Source organism: Bos taurus, chromosome 6, assembly GCF_002263795.3.
Source record: "Bos taurus isolate L1 Dominette 01449 registration number 42190680 breed Hereford chromosome 6, ARS-UCD2.0, whole genome shotgun sequence".
NCBI lineage: Eukaryota > Metazoa > Chordata > Mammalia > Artiodactyla > Bovidae > Bos > Bos taurus.
The window spans coordinates 115,895,965-115,916,179 of NC_037333.1; the positions used below are offsets into that span (position 1 = coordinate 115,895,965).

Sequence of the window (20,215 nt, forward strand, 5' to 3'; positions counted from 1 at the left end):
GCATCCATAAATAAGGTTTTATGGGACAGCAGTATCACATACAAATGACCTATGGCTGCTTTCACGCAACAGCAAAGCTGAATAGTTTAGCTTCAACAGAGACCATATAGCTCTCAAAGCCTAAGGAAAGGCCTGGCGGCTTGGCTGGTAAGGACTCTGCCTGCAGCGCAGGAGACCTGGGTCCCATCCCTGGATCAGGAAGATCCCCTGGAGAAGGGAATGGCAAACACTCCAGTATTCTTCCCTGGAGAATCTCTTGGACAGAGGAGCCTGGTGGGAGCTCAAGTCCATGGGGTTAAAGAGAGTCGCACACGGCTGAGCGACTAACACTCACTCAAAGCCTAAAATATTTATTATCTGGCCCTTTACAAAAAGTCTGTCAACTTCTGCTTTGAGGGAACAGATGAGCCTTTAATAATTTGCCATGAACTTTATTTCCCACAGCTAAGCTTCTAAAAAATTAACTGAAGATCACTAATGCAACAAATATTTCTTAAGGACCTGCTCTATTCCAGGCACTGTGCTGGCCTCAGGAACAGGAATAAACAAGGCAAAGCCTCTGCCCTCACAGGGAAGACGGGAGCCCACAGTCATAACGAGGCGACTGAAGCGACAGGACTGAGGCAGTGCGCACAAGGCAGGCAGCACAGCCTGGTGCTGCAGAGCGTCATCTCCAGAGTCAGACATCCTTGGTTTGAATCCCAGCTCCACCACCTCCTATGTGACCTTGGCAATCACTTAAACTTTCTTGGTTTTCCCATCTGATGAGATGAAAATAGTATCCACTCAATAGGATTGTTTTAAGGATTAAATTAGATAATATTGGGCTAGCAAAAAAAAAAAAAATACAGGTTTTTCCATAACATCTTACAGAAACACCTAAACAAACTTTTTGGCTCCCACACATAAAAAGTACAATGGCTAGCACACAGTATTTAAAAAGATAAAAATTAAAGCTTATAAACTGGATTTAGAAAACCTGTGTTGCCACTTAAAAGCATATCCCTATTTTGAATAGTCATTTAAACAGAGGGAGTGACAGATATTGAAGGAAAGTCCAAAGGCATTTAACCACAATGTATGCACTCAATGTGGACTGTAACCCCACCTTCACAAGCTCAGTAAAAAAATAATAATAAGAGCTAGACAGGTTCTAGAAGGCCACGTAAATGCAGCAAAAATGGGCAAGTGGAAGAACGTAAAAAAGTGAGCTGGGCGATCATCCTAAGAAATCTGGGGGAGCTCTCCGACTCGGTGGTTAGGACTCAGTGCTCTCACTGCCAGGGACCGGGGTTCAACCCTTGGTCAGGATCATTTCCCCAAGCCATAGGGCCACAGACAGAAAAAAAAGAAGAAATTTGGATTTTGTTCTAAGTATAAAGGGAAGTCATTGGATTGATTTGTTTGTAAAATTGCTTAATTTATTCTGAGTACATAATCCAATTACATGAATCAAAACTCAAAAAGTTTATTTATGAGGTAATCCAGTAAAATGTAAGGCTTCTTCCCACTTCTATCCCACAGCCACATTGTTACCTAAAGGCAACTGTTAATACTTTACTGGTCTTTGAGCAGTTTTAGCCAGGCAGACCATGATCTAATTTCCATTGTATGTAAATCACTCTGGCTGCCAGGTGGAGATAAAGTAGAAAGGACGGACCTCGGGGGACCAGCTGCACGCTGCTGTGGTAGTCCAAGAGAGCAATGACAGCCAGTGGGCCCCAGGTGCTAACAGTGGCGATGGGACAGAAGGACTGATGCAGGACGTATTCTGAAGGTAGAACTGAAAAAACTGACGTCACCAGATAGCATTAATGACTACAGCTGTAAGCACTGGTTTTCACACACTGAAGTCTGCGGGTCTAGTATTTTAGACTTTAATGGCTAAATACTCAAGAGTTCAGTGATTATGAAGACAGGTAATACATGAGAGAATAGATAACAGAAAAAGATTACTAAAACATGATATTTACAATATTGGATTAATATTGTGTCAATATGAATTAGATGATTTTATGTTAGAAATGACATTTTTGAAGCCAACTCCAAACTGTATTATTGCAGTTGAGGGACTGAAATAGCAACTATTAAAAAAAAAAAAAGTATAACATCAGTATTGGCTAACTACCACATGAGAGAAGGCTGAAGTCTTCTCAACAGAACAGAATTCAAGAGTATGACATCACACTTATGTGAAGTACTTCTTACCATTCTGATCACTTCAAATGCATCAGAAAAATTTCACCAAGTTACAGTATAAGTGAAAAAAATAGCCATTAATTGACAAGAACATTCATTAAAAAGCAGTCATATCTTCCTGAATAAGTATGGCACACCATATACAGGAGCACAATGCAACTGAAAGGAATGAGAAATACGTCTATACTAGAGTCTGGCGCAGATGCCACAGGTTAAGTGGGGAAAAAAGCCTGATGGCATCAGGGAAGCGCAAATCAAAACTACAAGCGACCACCTCATGCCCATCAGGACGGCCACTGTGGCCACTATCAAGAAAAGGAAACAAATGTTTCCAAGGATGTGACAAAATTGGAGTCCTTTTGCTCTACTGGTGGGAATATATCAATAAAATGGTACGGCCATTGTGGAAAACAGTACAATGGTTACTCAAAATTTTTTAAACAGAATTACCATCTGATTCAGCAATTCCATTCCTGAGTACAGACGCAAAGAACTGAAAGTAGGGTCTCAAGGAGGTATTTGTACATTCATGTTCATAGCAGCAGTATTCACAATTGCTGATTTATGGAAGCAAAACAAATATTTGCAGAGGGATGAATGAATAAACAAGTGTGGTATTTACATACAATGGAATGTTACTCAGCCTTAAAAAAGAAGAAAATTCTGATACTTTCTATAACATGCATGAACCCTGAGAACACTATAAGTGAAATTAGGTCAGACAGAAAGACAAATACCACATGATTCCACTTATACATGGAACCTCAAAAGAAGACAAAAAGCAATTCCTTAGCCAGTATTTTATAATAACTATAAATGGAGTATAACCAATATTCCAACAATTATTAAATAATAATTTAAAAATTATTTATCACTACACTGTATACCTGTAACTTACATGGTATTTCTTCAATTTGAAAAAAAAAAAAGAAAAAGAAAAAGCAATTCCTAAACATTGAATACAAAATAAAAAACAAAAGAACACTACACATCCAGTGGTAGCAAAATCATGCAGTAACTACTACTCTAAGCAATTTTAAAACACAGTAATTTGACCGACTACGTATTCCAAATAAGAATACAAAAAACCCTCTTAAACACCTTTTATTAGTTGGTGGTAGTGTTCATATTATTCTTCTGATACTGAAATACAGTGCATGATAAAACAATGAGTAATTAGAGTCAAGACGTTTGTCTTAGAAGAAAAAAGAGACACATATAAGATTAAAAAGGTTAAACAGAATTCTGTCATCTTGCTTTACAACTAAGTGTCAGTAATCCGCCATGTGTGCACTGAAAAGACCTACAAACAATGATCAACTTAGCAGCAATAAACAACTCCACGGCACAGACTGTAATTACTAAATATTATTTATTCATTAAAAAAAATCAAGGCCGCTTGGAGAAATGATGATTCCAGGGCTGGGACAAAAAATGTACAACATGAGCCTGGTGTGGTTTGTCATACCAGAAAAAATGAGCAATCAAAGACTTGTGTCTAAAGGATTTAGGAGCCAATTTGAAGAGATTTCTATTACACAATGATGCAACAATTTGAGTCTCAATAAGGATCTACGATGAACTGAACCATATAAATACGTTTAAATCCATGAATTCACAACGACACAAATACATATACACAACTCACTGGCTACTTTCGGAGGATGCCAACTCATTATTTTGAAAACTAATATAAAATGTAGCAGGCTTTAGCATTTATCCTGCCTTTCCTAAGAGAGTTACAATTCAAGGTAACCAAATAATGAAGGAAGGGAAATTGCTCTTTATAGAAATACTCCAGCTAATAAATGATGAAGTTATATAATTAAAATAGCAACATTTTTAATACCTAATGAAAGAATGACTCTAAACATTGAGCATTAAGGGATCCAAACATGAAGAAAGACTACTTGCAGCAATACTGATTGACCTAAGATTATCATACTAAGTGCAGCAAGACAAGGAAAGACATTGTATATCACTTCCACGAAATCTAAAAAATTATACAAATGAACTTATTTACAAAACAGACTCACAGACTAAACAAATTTATAGCTGCCAAAGGGGAAAGAGGGGGCAGAATAAATTGGAGATTTGGGATTAACAGATACACATTACTATATAAAAAACAGATTTAAAAGTACCTACCATATAGCACAAGGAACTATATTCAATATCTTCTAATAACTTATAATGGAAAGAAGCTGAAGAGAATATGTATTTGATATACACATGATATATATACCTGAAACACTATAAATCATCTATACTTCAATTTAAAAGACTACTAATCCTTATCTGTTACTAACCTATAAAGTCTTCTTGCCAAAAATAAATCAAACCTGAATCTGATAATGCCTTTAGCTCTAACTAAATTACATTATGTTTACAGCAAATACTATGTAGATAAACTACAGAACAGAATAAAATCCACACTGGGAGTAATTCCACAGGACAAACCAACAATTTCAGCAACAAATAAATCACAAGCGACAACAAAAGATGGAGGAGGAGCCTATAGATTAAAACATGTCACAATGTACGCATTTGGATCCTGATTCAAACTGTTAAAAATCAAGAAAATATTCATACAGAAATATTTAACAGCTAAAATCATATGACATCTTGAGTATGAGGATACAGGTAAAGCAAAATTAGCCATGAGTGAAGTAACTACAGAAGCTAGATGAGGGTAGAGAGGTTTATTATACTAGTCTCTCTACATGTGGTGGGAAGAATTAAACATGTAAAAATAAATAAGTCCAATTTAATCTCTAAGTTTCATATAATAAAATGTCTTTTTGATATTAGCTCTCAAACTGTTAAAAATTATGACAATCAAGAAAATGTTAAACCGGTTGGATATCTGATTTTTTTAAATTTTTTTAAAGTATCTTTTAAAGCACTTCAGTATTTACTGATTCAATACAAGGACAACTTGAAAGAACTAACTAAAGACTAATAATCATCTAAAGAAACACCTTTTATAGCAAAATCAGTAACAACTGAATACCAAACACAACCTTACCAATATCAGACAACATCAAAGAGTTAAAGGAAAAAATGGCTAGCTGTATAAATTATATTTTAGAAAGGAAACTATCCCACCTTTTGAAGACTGGGTAGAATTTAGCTTCACGTCTTTCGGTAAGCCTCTGTAACTGAAACCACACAAGTAATTTGTCCTGCTGTAAACCACATCAAAACTCTGAAAAACAGTTGGGACTGCCAAAACCATTCACTTCCTTAAAAAACAACTTTACCATTCTAGTGTAACCCACAATCAGAATACCAAGATTCTGGATTTAAATAACTAATTTACACGTGGGCTGGCACCTGCCCGCTAACTAAAGACCCCAGCTGTGCAATCCCACCCTCATACAATTCATCTTTGCCTGGGGTGCCCTCCCCTCTATGGCGCTCATCGACTCCAGCTTCACTGGGCGCCTTCACTGATGTGTTTAAGACGACAGAGTAGACCTTTCAACAGCTTATTTCCTATCATTAAGAAGTAACATTTTTCACCCGCAAAAAAAAAAAAAAAAAAATCCTTCTGTAACAATTTACGAGCAGCATTGCATACAACGCTCAGCTATGTTTTTGGCCCGTGCGGATATGACAAATTGCTTTCTGTCATTTAGGCATAAAATCATCTGGTCACACCACTGCTGGCAGTTTCAGGTTAACCAAAAAAATAACTTATTTTAAGGTAAGAATGCATGAAGTGAACGCAAAAGCTTACGAAATCTCCTGACCATGAATTACTCGAGCAAAAATACAACGGTTAACAGGCAAGAGACCCTCTGACACTCCCCGAGACGAAAAAGAAAGAGAGGGCGAGGAGGACCAACAGTCCCTTCCCTAATCAAGTTGCAGGACAGCCCTATTACCGTCCGCAGGCAGATGTGGCTTCTCTCTCACGGCAGAAGCTGTCGTTTTCTTAAAAAAAAAAAAAAAAGAGCAGACAGCTGGCACGATCCGGATGCCCGCGTCTGTGCACGAACCCTGGAGCCGTTGGCACCGCGGGGCCACGGGCCGGGCCACCGTCCAGCCCGCGCCCTCCTTCTCCACAGGGACCCCCGAAGCCCACCACCCAGCCCACCGACAAGCTGTCCAGCCGTCTCCACAGACCAGCCCCTGGGGCCAAGGGTCTGCAGGATAGAGGCACCCCCCACCCCGCCTCCGCCCTTCAAGGCCGACGGCCGAAAGGCGGGGACCCCTCCCAAGGCGGCCCCCGCCCTCCGTGCCGCAGCCGAAGGCCCGCCGCTCTGCCTGCAGCCCCGAGGCCGCCGCCGCGCTGCGCACCAGCCTCACCTCAGAGGCGAATGGCGGGCAGCGCGAAAGCTCCTAGGTCCCAGTGCGACAGCCGCCCGTCCGCTCCGGCGACTCCGGCTCCGGCTCCGCCCCCTGTCCGCCGCGCGAACCCCGGCCCGCAGCCCCGGCCCGCCCGGCCTCCCGCCCCCTCAGCCCTCCTCACAGCCCCAGCCGCCCGAGCTGGGTGCGGCCTGCGGCGCCGCAGCCCATCAACGCGCCACCCCATAGGCCCAGCCCTTACCGCACCTCCCAGCAACCCGTGCTGCTATTGGCTGGGCGCGGGCGGCGCCGCGGGGCGGGGCCGAGGCGGCGAGGGGCGGGGCCTGAGCGGGCGGGGTTGCCGCCTGTTGGCAGAGTCGGACTTAGGCCGCCCAGCCCCAGCCTGGACCGGGCGGGGTCCAGCGCGTGGGGACGGTAGCTCGCAGGCCCACATGCCTCGTCGCTGAAACAGGTCGGGCCGGCGTGCCGGTGGCGCCTGCTCACCCGAAGCCGCTCGGCCACTCATTCATTGTCGATGGTGAGGCTCTTGGAAGCCTCATTCATTTGTCGTTGGTCAGGCTCTTGGACGGAGAAGGCAATGGCACCCCACTCCAGTACTCTTGCCTGGAAAATCCCATGGATGGAAGAGCCTGGTGGGCTGCAGTCCATGGGGTCGCGGAGAGTCGGACACGACTGAGCGACTTCACTTTCACTTTTCACTTTCACACATTGGAGAAGGAAATGGCAACCCACTCCAGTGTTCTTGCCTGGAGAATCCCAGGGACGGGGGAGCCTGTTGGGCTGCCGTCTATGGGGTCGCACAGAGTCGGACACGACTGAAGTTACTTCACTTCACTTAGGCTCTTGGAGGGCAGGTTTGCAGGAAGCGCAGGAGCTCGATCCAAAGGATCCGTTCCAGGCCCTTCTCGGCCTAAGGCCCCAGGCCTCTCCCTGCCCGACTCGCCCACTCTTCCAGTGGACGGACTCTGCCCCTGTGCCCAGTCTGTGCTCCTGTGCCCAGAGTTTGGGGCCGGGCTGGCAGCCAGGGTGGGGCCAAGACAGCGAGACCTGTGGATCCTGATAAGGCTCTGTCGATGCGGCCACTGCCTGATGCCCGGAGCCTGGCGTGCTGATGCTGGATGAGCGAGAGCACCAGGGACCTTCGCAGAACCAGGGCATCGGTGAGACCAGGCCATCTGCCAGTGACCTGGAGGCACCTCCCCAAACTGCCCCTCCTGTTGGTCTCATAGGAGTCCTCAGAAGACACAGGAGCCATATGGGCCAGCTCCCTTTATGCCCATAGAAAGTTGAGGCCCAGAGCTGGGCAGTGAAGGAATAGTGTGGAATCCAGGCCTGCCCTCCCAGCAGGATCCTCCTTGGCCTGACCTGCAGAAGGGTCAGGGACACTCTCCGTGGATAAGAGACAGCGACCTCTGATCTCCTGGATGCGGACTTGTCTCAAGACAAGACTCAGAATTCTGCATCACTCACTTTGTTTTCCTTTCACCCAACAAAAGAGCCTGGCCCACAGGAGATGTCAGTGGGGGCTTGCTGAAGGGAGGGGAGTAGATGACCACTGAGCACGTTAAGTGCTGACACAGAAGATACGAAAAAGACCCAGGTCAAACCAAGGTGAAAAGCGTAAGGTGAGACGCAGCAACATGGCTCGATAAGCACAGGGACCAGACTCCCAGAGGAGAGGGCGAGTTGCGAAGAACAGTCTGGAATGTGTGGTGGGAAAGGGAGTATCCGTGTGGCTTTGAGGCCAACTGCAGCAGTGGGGGCCACACAGTTTATCCCTCTATCCATCGTCCGGAAGTTCTCCCAGGTACGTGGACCAGTGAAAACACTGAAGAGTCCATGTCTCAATGGACTGAACTGAATGTGAGAAACATTAAGTGGATCTGAGCTCTTCAAGGGGTGGACTTAGTCGCCATTGGTGCCCAGCCCACATCCCTGTTCTGGGTGGGTGCTACATGTGGTCCACTCTCCAGGCGCTGTGACTGTGAGCTGCTAATTGCCACGGACCCCCTTTCTCCAGAGTGCTGCCTCGCCCAGGAGGTTATCTCCCTACCTGAACAATACCTGGCTGACCTGGGGTACAAAAGGCTGGTCCCTTCAAAGCAAAACCAACTATGTAGAACAGTCATACTCCAGATTCCCTTGCTGCTGCTGCTGCGGCTAAGTCGCTTCAGTCGTGTCCGACTCTGTGAGACCCCATAGACGGCATCCCCGTCCCTGGGATTCTCCAGGCAAGAACACTGAAGTGGGTCCAGATTCCCTTAGGTCCAGGTTAAAGCTACCCTCCAGCTGAACCACCTCTTCCCCTTGTTTTTCCCTTTGCACTATGCTAATTCCCCCATTCAGCTTATCCTGAGAACATTCCCTCAATAAATCACTTGCACAAGATTCCTTTTCAAAGTTTTGCTTCTGAAGAACCCAATCTTAAGAAAACTGCATATAAGAAACACTATCTACACGTTAACACCAAAAAAGTATACAACCCAATTAAGGAATGGGCAAGAGACTTGAGTAGACATTTCTCCAAAGATAAGCACATGAAAAGATGCGCAACATCATTAAGCATTAAAAAATTGCAAATCAAAACCACCATGAGATACCATTTAACATCCATTAGGATTGCCATTTTATTTTAAAAAAAGAAAGTAAGTATTGACAAGGAGCGGAGAAATTGGAATGCTTGTGCATTGCTGGTGGAAATGTAAAATGGTGCAATCAGTGGGGAAAATGGTGTGGTGGTTCTTCAAAAAGTTAAAGAATTACCATATGCCATAGCAATTGCACTTCGTGGTATATATGAGACTAACATCTGTACATGCATGTTCACAGCAGCATTATTAACCATAAACCAAAGGAGGAAGCAATTTAAGTGTCTTTGATAGACTGATAAACAAAATGTGGTCTGTCCATACAATGGAGTAATATTCAGCCTTAAAAAGGAAAGTCTGCCATCGGCTACAATATGAATCTTAAAAGACATAATGCTAAGTGAAACAAGTCAGTCACAAAAACACAAATTATGATTCCACTTGTATGAGGGCCCTGCCAGTGGCCAGTGAAAGTCAGTCACGTCCAACTCTTCGACCCCATGGAGTATACAGTCCATGGAATTTTCTAGGCCAGAATACTGGAGTGCGGGACTTGAGTAGTCAAATTCATAAGACAGAAAGCAGACAGTGTTGCCAGGGGCAACACTGGAAGGGGAAATGGGAAGGGAGGAGGGGGAAATGGGGAGTTCCTATTTAACACATAGAGAGTTTCAGTCTTACAGGATGAAAAGAGTTCAGTGGATGGATGGTGGTGACGATTCACAACGTGAATGTACTGAATGCCACGGAACTGTATGCTTTAAATGGTTAAAATGGTAAACTTACGTACATTTTATCATCATAAAAAGTTTAAATGCTATTAAAGTACACTTTGCTTTTCCAGAAAAAAAAGAATAAGGGAGGTATTGTGTATCTTGTGAGTGATACTCTTTCGAGTGAAAATCGCTCACTCGTGTCCGACTCTTTGCAAACCCATGGACTATACAGTCCATGAAATTCTCCAGGCCAGAATACTGGCATGGGCAGTCTTTCCCTTCTCCAGGGGATCTTTCCAACCCAGGAATTGAACCCAGGTCTCCCACATTGCAGGCGGATTCTTTACCAACTGAGGTATCAGGGAAGCCTCTATGTAGGAGCTTAAAAAAATAAAAATACAATATTAGACACAAACAACAATGAATATCAATATGAAACAATGAGATCAATGAAATAAGCCACCTGCAGGCAGTTCTCTGGCAGTCCAGTGGTTAGTACTCGAAGCTTCCACCGTAGGCGGCATGAGTTCGATCCCTGGTCAGGGAACTAACATCTTGCATGCCACAGAGTACAACCAAAAAAGTCACCTGTACTCCTTGTGTTGAGCAGGACAGTAAAAGTACTGACTGCTCTAAATTTAGTTAAGAACTGAAATAGACTATATAACTTTCAAACTAGAAGAGGGAAAGTGGCATGCTTGAAAAGAAAAAAAAAAAAGGTTGCTCAATCCAAAAGCAAGAAAAAACAAGAGAAAAAGAAAAACACCCGCACAGACGGAACAATACAACAACAGATTTAATTACATGGAACACAAATGGACAAATCGCTGCAGTTAAGACAAAGTGTGTCCTATATGCCACCGTCACATAACAAAGAATTAAAACCATATACGATAAAGGGAATACGAAACACCTATGAATCAAACCTCCCAAAAGCTAAGCGAGAACACAAAGGACAAATTATAAAAATCCCATCAGTAAACCTTAAAGACAGACCCAAACGAAGAGAGAGACCCACGTTCATGAATCAGATCAATGATTTCAAATGTCCACCAGTTGATTGATAGCTGTAATGAACTCCCAGTCAAAATACCGAGTTGTCATTAATGGAACTGACTAGATGATTTTAAAACTTAAACATGCAAGAAAAAACTTACATGGAAACACTAAGAGCCAGAACAGCCAAGACACATTCAAAGAAAAACATGGACTTACTTTACCAGATATGAGGACTAATTGTTGTTGTTGTTTAGCTGACGGGTTGTGTCTGACTCTTGTGATCCCATAAACTCCAGCCCACTAGTCTCCTCTGTCCATGGGATTTCCCAGGCAAGAATACTGGAGTGAGTCGCCATTTCCTTCTCCAGGGGATATTCTGGACCCAGGGATCAAACCTGCATCTCCCACATTGGCAGACAGCTTCTTTACCACTGAGCCACCAAGGAAGCCCAAGAGAACTAACTAAACAACAGTAATTAAGACAGCCTGGTATTGGCATCAGTTCAGTTCGGTCGCACAGTCATGTCCGACTCTTTGCGACCCCATGAATTGCAGCACGCCAGGCCTCCCTGTCCATCACCAACTCCTGGAGTTCACTCAGACTCACGTCCATCAAGTCAGTGATGCCATCCAGTATTGGCACAGAAACAGACAAACGGAACAGAACAGAGGCCAGTCACAGACCTACACGTGTACAGATAGATGGTGAGGGGTTTGCAGATGCGTGGGGAAGGGACAGACTATACGTAAACAACGCAGGGAAAGGTGGGGAAGCACTCTGTGGGGAGGCAGGAAAGTGAATCCTTACCCCGTGCTCCGTCCAAAAAACAATTATAGAGTTGGAAAGATATACATGACACATGTTACTGACAGTATCGAGGCTATATAAAGAATTATTATAGATGAATAGAAAAAGACAAACAGGAAAATGGGCAGGAGAGTTGAATAGACACTTCACAGGAGACAAAATCAAAATGGCTAATAAATATGTGAAAATGTGCTCAGCCTCATCAGTAATTGTTTAGTCACTAAGTCGTATCAGATTCTTTGCAACCCCGTGAACTGTAGCACGCCAAGCTTCCCCGCCCTTCACTATCTCCCAGAGTTTGCTCAGGGCCTTCCACTGTTTCCCATGAATTCTGCGGTAAAAGATCTGTGGTTCCACATCCTTATTAACACTCGGAATTGTGTTAACTCACTCAAGCTCACGTCCAATGAGTGAGTCAAGTTGCTCAGTCGTGTCTGACTCTTTGCGACCCCATGGACTGTAGCCTACCAGGCTCCTCCGTTCATGGGATTTTCCAGGCAAGAGTACTGGAGTGGGTTGCCATTTCCTTCTCCAGGAGATCTTCCCGACCCAGGGATTGAACCTAGGTCTCCCACATTGTAAGCAGATGTTTTACCATCTTAGCCACCAGGGAAGTCCGGTAGTAACTGGCTAAAAGCAAATTAAAGCCATAATTATACACCCACCAGATTGGCAGAGATGGAGAAAAGTCTGACAATTCCGAGTGTTAACAAGGATGTGGAACCACAGATCTTTTACCGCAGAATTCATGGGAAACAGTGGAAGGCCCTGATGCCCTAGAACTCGAGTCCTGAGTACACACCCCAGAGAAACCTGTGCACGCATGGGTCAGAAACACAGTTAGGACTGTTGCTAGCAGCACTGTCTGTGATTGTCCCAAACTGCAAACTAAACGTCCGTCCACAGTAAAATGGATCCATGAACTACGCTACGATCAACAGAAGAGTTTTCTGCAAGAAACTACACCTATGCACAGCAACCTGGATAAACCTGGAAGACACGACACGCAGAAGCCAGATGCCAAAGCTTGCATGGGTATGACTCCACTCACGTAGGTGCACAAACAGCAAAGCACAGAGACAGATGCAGGCTTCATAGTAAAGCAGGAGCCCCCCACAAGCCGGGGAGACGGGAGGGGTGGCGCTGAGCTGGGGAGGGCACGGGGGGCTGGTCCCCCTCATAGCAATGCTACACTGTACATCTGTATGTGGTTCTCTTTTCTGAATGCGTTTTATTCCACAGGAAATGAAAGGGAAAAGGAGGCGCTTCAGCTCTGAGTAGCTCAGGGTGTGGCCAGGATGCAGCTGGAGGGTGACACAGGGGCAGCCATCAGGCAGCCTCTGAGGTTTCTGAGGGCGGCAGATGGGTCAGGGCTGCTCTATGCCCCGTGACTCTCCCTCCCCAGAGTGCTGGTAGCCTGGCCACCAGCAACTATCTCTAATGTGTGTGCAGGCTGCCCGGCCAGGGGCTCCCTGCTGCCAGGTCACAGCCAGAAGGGGGCTTCGGTCCTCCCCTCACTGCCCCTCCTCTGGGGATGCAGGTTTGTCCATCACCAGCTCCCTCTCCTGATGTTCCCTGGGTGGCCCTGCCATCCCCTCCAGAGGCCAGCCCAGTGCCGCCCAGCTGGACAAGAAGCCCCTTGGCCCCAAGCCGAGACCCCTGGTGCTCAGTGGGGGCTGCTGGAAGCACTCCCTACCCCACTCCCCGCCCAGGCCAGCAGGGGGCGTCCACGCCATGTGACCCAGAGTTGCAGTGGGGGCAGGGAGCAATCCCGGTTTGTTTCGTCAGGTCTCTTCTGGTTCTAAAAGCACGTTTTTGCAATAAAAAATCACTATTAACAGAAGTTACAGGGGCTCTCTGTGCTCTTTCTGATCAACTGCAGGAAGAGTAAAACCAGGCTCAGTGCTTGGCTTGGAGGAGCCCTCAAAGCAGCTGGGGCCTCTTCCCAAGGGCAGGGACTGAACCACCTCTGGACTCAACCAACGGGCTGGGCAGGTCAGCGGAGCCTCTCTGAGCCTCAGCTTCCCTGTCTGTAAGGTGAGGGGCAACATGGCCCCTCGGGTGGGCCTCCTGGCGGGTCTACCCACAGACTGGGGCTGGGAGGGCAGAGAAGCGAGGTGGGTCGGTCTTGTCCTCCGCCACCCCAGCAGCTGTGTCCCCCTCGCTGGGTGAAGGCAGGTCTGGAACCCTGGGGGGTGCAGATTAACCAGACACCCCACAATGCCTATCCAAGGCTGCTGGGCAGATGCCAGGGTCTGGGCTCAGCGGCTAAGGGCAGATCACATGGCTGGGACGCAAACCCAGGCCACTCTGCACCTCGGTTTTCTCACCTGTGAAACGGTCTGCCTGGAGCTGGGAGAGCAGCGGCTTAAGTCGTGTGCAGCTTAGCGCCTCGAGTACAGGAAGTGCTCGGTGCTAACCACCCTCCAGCCGACGTGGGGAATAGAACCTTCTGGCACGTCTGGGATGCCCCCACCTCCACGTCAGAGAACCACATCTGGTGCCCCATCCACTGCCCCCAACCCACACACTCTAGCAACCGAGGCCCTGAGCTTGCGTGGTCCACAGAGCTGGGTAGCTGTCCCAGCAGACCCTGTGCTGGGTCTCCGGCAACAATAGGCCCCATCTGTCCAGGCAGCCAGAAGGACCTGTCACCTGGCTCTGGACGCCAGAACCTCCACACCTTCCAGCTCGGGGTCTTCAAACACGAGCTGGCTCCCAAGCAGCTGCACGCCAGCTAAAAGCAGTAGCCTCCTGCGGCGGTCCCCAGCACAGCAGACCCCGAGCCCTGCTGGAAACTGCGTCTCTGACCCCAGTCCCCACTTGAAGCGACGGCCACGCGGGAACGGTGTGCCTCTGGGGGTTCAGGGCAGAGCGGGTGAAGGAGGGCAAATTGCTCGTTGCCTGCAGATGCTGGGGGAGGAACACCAGGACTCCAGAGCCCCAGACCCCCAGAGTGGGGGTGTCCCTAAGTGACCCCCAGGTCACCCAGAGGCCGTGACCGCCTCCCCACCCCCATCCCCGGGGGCTAAAGTGGGAAACATCTGCAGAGCTGGTGCTGGACACCCGGTTTCTGGAAGCAGACGGCCGCGGTCTTCCCCACCAGAGAGCCAACATCTCTGCCCGGCCCCCTCTCTGCTCCTCTGACCACCACCTCACCCAGGACGTGCCCCAGGGCAGAGGAGGGGATGCGTGAATGACTTTCTCCTGGAACCTTTAATCAGTGCTAGTGGGCACAAGTGCTCTCATGGCCTGGGTTTTACACAGCAAATTCCTCTTTCCTAGCAAAAGAGGGCAGTGCGGGGAATCAAATGGCCCTGGGTTCCCTGGCAGCCCTGACACCAGCTGAGCTTGTTTTTATGGAAAAGAAATTCACCCCAGATGGTCACGCCAGGGAGACCAGCCCTGCTGGAATTCACGACAGGAAGCGCGGAGGTACTCAGGGCTGGGCCTGCGCTGAGTACGGACTGAAGCACCTGGACGTCTGGTCCCATCGTCCCCACCCATCCTTGGCCTACACGGGGCCCACTTTTCCCACAGCACAGTCGCCATCACCTCCTCCAGGAAGCCTTCCTGGAGCCCCCAGCTGGGTTCCAAGCTCCCAGCCCCTGCAGACCCTTCTGCCACGGACAGTGGACACCGGGAGAGCCTCCCACCCGGCTGTCTCCCAACTGCTGGTTAATCCAGCAGATGACTCAACTAGAGACATGCGGGGCCTTCAGCTCTGCAGCCTCACTGCCCTGGACCGGACTCACAGCAGCGGAATGTGGCTCTTCATGTACAGGTTTGGAACACAGACTATCCAACTCTGGGGTCCTGTCCTGTGACCAGCTGTGCACCCAGAGCAAGCCATTTAGCGACCTGTGCCTAGAAGACAAGACCACCGTTTAGGGCAAGCTGACCTGCCGAGGTCACTGCTTGGACCCTGGAGTGGGTACTCAGTTAGCCCTGGCCACGGTGCAACGGTCATCTGTGCTTTATTGCTCAGCACCGGCCCCACATGGAGCCTGTGTTGTAATGTTCCTGGGGGGTCCAGCCCCTGTCCTCCCACCCCAAATACGCCAGCCCTGCCGAGCTCCCAGCCCAGTGCAGGGTGGGTGTGCTGGGGGACCTCCATCCCTGTCCATGAAGTCCAGCCCGGGCTCGGTCCTGGGCCCCTGGGCAGTGGGCAGGAAGAGATGGGAGAGCCCCACCCCATCCTCTGGGGCCCAGGGCCTGGCCTTGAGATTCCTCTGGAGAGGCCCCGGGTCAGAGCTCGCCGCTGGCTCCACTCAGCCTCCTGTGCAGGTCAGCCTCCTCCTGCGCAGCCTGGGGCCGGGGCCGACGGGCTGGCCTCTGCGCAGTGCCGAGCAGCACAGGTGTCACCTGGGCCTGGCGTAGCCGTAGGGGTGCTGCAGCAGCAGGCTCTGGTGGCCGGGCAGCACGTGCGTATGGTAGTGTTCCACCAGGCTGCCCACGCCCACAAACAGGACTTCACCCTCCAGGTAGAACTTCGAGTCCTGGGGTGGAGGGGGCCAGGGTCAGGGGGGCTGGCCCACCTGCCTGCCGTGTGAAATGGGGCACTCGGCAGCAACGCCCGCCCAGGAGGTGCCGGCAAGGTCTGCAGATAAGCCGAGGGTCGGGGGCAGGTCACCCCATCTCCTCTGGGGTCCGTGGGGGACACAGCTGGGCCGGGAGAGGGGGGAGGGGAGGGAGGAGGGGAGTCTGGAGGCACGGGCCTCTGAGTGCCCACGGCTGCGCTCCACCAGGGAGACTCCTGGGACCCCAGCCAGGCCCCAGGGCAGGCTTACCCCCTCTCCAGGGGCCCTCAGCGAGGCCACCTGCTCACCTTCTCAAAGATGCGGTAGTTCCTCACTTTGCTGGAGGTTTCATCCCACACAACCAGAACCTGCAGGGAGAGAAGCACGCAGCACAGGGCTCGCTCATCTTGGGAAGACGATGACCCTCAGACCGAGCGGGCCCCTCAGAGACTGAGCCCGTGGGCAGCAGAGTCAAGGCTGGGTCCGTGGGGGAGGGCAGCCCTGCACACGGAGAGCAGGGTCGCGACGGGCAACCTCGCCCTGGGGCTCCTGCCCTCAGAGTCGGGTGAGACGTGAGTGACAGCAGCGTGTCTGGTCCATGCTAGAGCCGCCCCTGATAGTCACGGGGCAACTGAGGCTCAGCGAGGTCACACAAGTCACCCTTGGAGGGGCCTGGGCAGAGCCAGCAGACGTCCCACCAGGCTCACCGCCCCCAGGAAGTCCCCCTTCAAGGTGCAGGAATAGGAACCCCACCCCTTCCTTCCTGCCTCATGCCCGTGCTTGGGGGTGGGCATCACTCCCGATGGTGACGGGACCCCCAGGCCCAGCTCCCTGGGTGCCTACCTTCCCCGACTTGGTGGAGGAGTTCCGGATGCAGTAGAGACCGTCCTGGGGCACCCCCCGGGGGCTCGTGGCCTTGAAGAGCCTATGGCGACACGGCTGCGTGGAGGGGAGCCGCCCGCCGTGGAGGGGAGCTGCCCGCGGGCAGCTCTCAGAAACCCTCCAGGCCCACCTGCCTCCCCCATTCCGAGAGCACCGGGGGCCACGGCGGCAGATGCACAGAGCCCCGGGAGTGGGGGGACAGAAAGGCGGGGAGACCTGAGGCAGGGGCCCCGGCAGAAAACCTCAGGTCTGCCAAAACAAGGCCGTGGAGAAACGCAGACTGCACACTGACCTCTCCACTTCGCAGGACTCTGTGGTGTTGATGAAGACTGAGCTGGGCAGTGGCACCTGAGTGATCATTGTCAAGGGTCAGGGTCAGGGTCATTGCCCAGGACCGGGGGTGGGGGTCCCCTCCTCCCCGCTGGCTGCCAACCTGTGCTGGGAACCAGGAGTTTGCACCAGGTTTGACCCTCTAGCCCCAGAGCCCCCAGCTTTCCGGCAGCCCCCCACCCCGCCGACGACTGAGATGTGGGCACCCCCCCACCCAGCCTCGCCTTCTCATAGTCATCGTCAGAGCCCTCCCCGCCAGCGTCCGCCTGTGACGTGTCAGTCTGCACGGGTTTCCGGGGTTTTTCAAAGGAGAAGCTCCTGAAACTCTGCCCATCGGGGGGTGATCGCCTGGGAGTGGGACAAGAAGAGGGAGGCTGCGGCTCCATTGGACGTGGGACAATGCCCCACTCCCCTCGGTGACCCGCCTCGCCCTCCAACCTACCACACCAAGCCTCGGAACCCAGGGGGTCTGGCGCCTGAAGCCCCAGCAGCCGTCAAAGGCTCGTGACCGTGGAGCTCCAGGGCGGGGGCAGTGTGTGTAGGGGGGTGTCCGTGCTGACCGCCCTGGGACAGCAGGAATCGCCTGAGGCCCAGAAACCTGAGCTGGGATCGCTGGCCCAGGGCGTCCTGAGCTCTGAACGCTGCGGTTAAAGGCCCCGGTCTGAGGGCGGTCTTCCTGCCACGGGCCAGCCCTGTGGCCTCAGCCAAGCCATGCTCCCCCAACAACCCCTGGGAACAGATGCCAACAGCCCGAGCCAAAGGGACACACCCTCACACGTGGCCACGTGCTCCTAAGCCTCCAGGGCTCCAGGGAGGATTCAGGGAGGCCACCCTGGACGGGCCACCGGGCTGTGCGTGTGGCTGTGCTATGGACGATTGGCTATGCCCCAGGCAGCCCTGTGGCGCTCGGGGCCAGGCCCAGAGCCTGACATAGGGACCCGGCCTGCGACTCTGCAGCCCCTCACAAGACAGAACCACCAGGGACGTCCTGATGGGCACGGCGCTGAGAGCCCTGGGGGGAGCAGGACACGGTCAAGGGCACCTGGGGAGAACCGGGCAGGAGCATCCACTCGGGGCTCGCCCCGTGGACCCAGAGCCTTCACCGCTGAGGGCCCCACAGGCTGGGGCTGCCATGACATACGCATTTCCTGGCATTGCCCGGCAATGAAGCCCACGGGGTCTGGAGCAGGCCTCAGGGGCAGCCGGTCAGTCCAGGCAGGTGGGCGATCAAGGAGCCTTGCTCCCCCGTGCCAGGGCTGCCTGGCACCCACGTGGGCTAAGAGCCAGGGGCAGGGAGAAGGGGTCACCACAGGGTAAACATGCCAGGGAGGGGTATCCCAGGGCAGGGAGGGTCCTGTGCCGCACAGACTCACTGGAGGTGCGGGAGCGCCGGCTTCTCTGGCCGGGGCAGGACGGGAGGCCGGTCTGCGGCCTCGGGCATGGGCAGTTTCAGCGGAGGTGGCCGGGGGGCCACGGGGGGCACACGGGATCCAGGCCTGGCCGCCTCCCCCGGGGGGCTCTCTTCCACCATCTTCAGGAACTTGGGCTTGTTGGCCGGCACAGGTGGGGGCTCGGGGGCAGGCGTCCCCCGTGGGGACAGGTGGAAGGACTTGAGCTTGTCACAGTTCCGGGAGGCAGCCGTGGCTGTGCTGGAGGGGCTGACCCCGTGCGCGGGAATCCGGGGCTCCAGGCTGGGGCTGCTGTTCTCAGGGAAGCAAGGGGCTTTCCGGAGGCCGGGCCCGGGGGGCAGGATGTTGGACGGGGGGTCGCTCATCCTCCGGGAGACGGCTGGCACCCTGGAGCCGGGCTCCACCCACCGCAGGGGTGGCGGCTCCCGCCTGGAGTCCTCGGGGGCCGGGCCGGTGTCCGGGAGGCCGCGCTTAGGGGGCGGGGGTGGCAGCAGGGGGCCTGGACCCTTGGAGGTGAAGGAGTGGGCGCGGGGCACCTCAGAGAAGACTGGCTTCCTGGGCGTGGGCACGGGGGGCGGAGGGTAGGCCGGCGGGTGGATCAGGGGGTCTGCAGAGCAAAGACAGCCACGTGGTAAGCGGGCGTCCCCCGCTGGAGGCTGCAGCTGCACCCCCTCAGTGGGCGGCAGACAGCCAAGGCTCCTGCCCCTCAGCCTGGCTGCCCCACAGCCCCCCACACCTGGCACTCCTGGTGTGGCCTTCCTTCTGGGTCTGGCCCGCCTCACGCCACTGGGCCCACCCCAACTGCCCTCCAAAGCCTGGGAAAAACTTCCCGAAGCCCAGGTGCCACATCAGGTTCCCGGAGGGGGTGCAAGAGAGAGAGAAGACACCAGGAAGCCTCCCAGGATTGGGCTCAGAGGGCTGCTGGGACTCCCACCGACAGGCGAGGAGGAAGGGCAGGAGCTGGCTGGGGGGTGACAGGTTGGGTCTGGTCATGACACGTTCAAGCTGCTACAAGACATTTGGTGGATGCTGAGTGGACTTGATGCTTTTGAACTGTGCTGTTGGGGAAGACTCTCTAGAGTCCCTTAGACTGCAAGGAGATCCAACCAGTCCATCCTAAAGGAAATCAGTCCTGAATATTCATTGGAAGGACTGATGCTGAAGCGGAAGCTCTAATACTTTGGCCACCTGATGTGAAGAGCTGACTCATTGGAAAAGACCCTGATGCTGGGAAAGATTGAAGGCAGGAGGACAAGGGGATGACAGAGGATGAGATGGTTGGATGGCATCACCAACTTGATGGACAGGAGTTTGAGCAAGCTCCAAGAGATGGTGATGGACAGGGAAGCCTGGCGTGCTGCCGTCCGTGGCGTCGCAGAGAGTCAGACACAACTTAAGAGACTGAACAACAACCACAAGAGCTAAGAGGAGGCTGTGAGGGGACTAAGGA

At 51.6% G+C, this 20,215-nt stretch overlaps 2 protein-coding genes across 27 annotated transcripts in view; both read right to left on the reverse strand.

Annotated features, from left to right (window-relative positions):
• ADD1 (adducin 1) overlaps positions 1 to 6,720 on the reverse strand; it is a 91,141-nt gene extending 84,421 nt beyond the window's left edge. For 11 of the 19 annotated variants that reach the window (XM_005208232.5, XM_010806324.4, XM_005208231.4 and 8 more), the window contains exon 1: positions 6,514 to 6,695. The gene's annotated coding sequence lies outside the window, so the exon portion shown is untranslated. Of the gene's footprint in view, positions 1 to 5,307; positions 5,361 to 6,089 lie in introns of all 19 variants that reach the window. The other 8 variants (XM_024993102.2, XM_005208229.5, XM_059887418.1 and 5 more) reach the window with 4 other exon arrangements.
• Positions 6,721 to 10,590: 3,870 nt separating this feature from the next.
• SH3BP2 (SH3 domain binding protein 2) overlaps positions 10,591 to 20,215 on the reverse strand; it is a 41,347-nt gene continuing 31,722 nt past the window's right edge. For 7 of the 8 annotated variants that reach the window (XM_024993432.2, XM_024993431.2, XM_024993435.2 and 4 more), the window contains exons 8-13: positions 18,730 to 19,372; positions 17,581 to 17,704; positions 17,319 to 17,374; positions 16,988 to 17,069; positions 16,453 to 16,512; positions 10,591 to 16,123 (exon numbers count right to left, since the gene is read on the reverse strand). In XM_024993432.2, coding sequence (XP_024849200.1) covers positions 15,986 to 16,123; positions 16,453 to 16,512; positions 16,988 to 17,069; positions 17,319 to 17,374; positions 17,581 to 17,704; positions 18,730 to 19,372 — 1,103 coding nt within the window. In that variant the 3' untranslated portion in view covers positions 10,591 to 15,985. The remainder of the gene's footprint in view (positions 16,124 to 16,452; positions 16,513 to 16,987; positions 17,070 to 17,318; positions 17,375 to 17,580; positions 17,705 to 18,729; positions 19,373 to 20,215) is intronic. The other variant, NM_001191526.1, reaches the window with a different exon arrangement.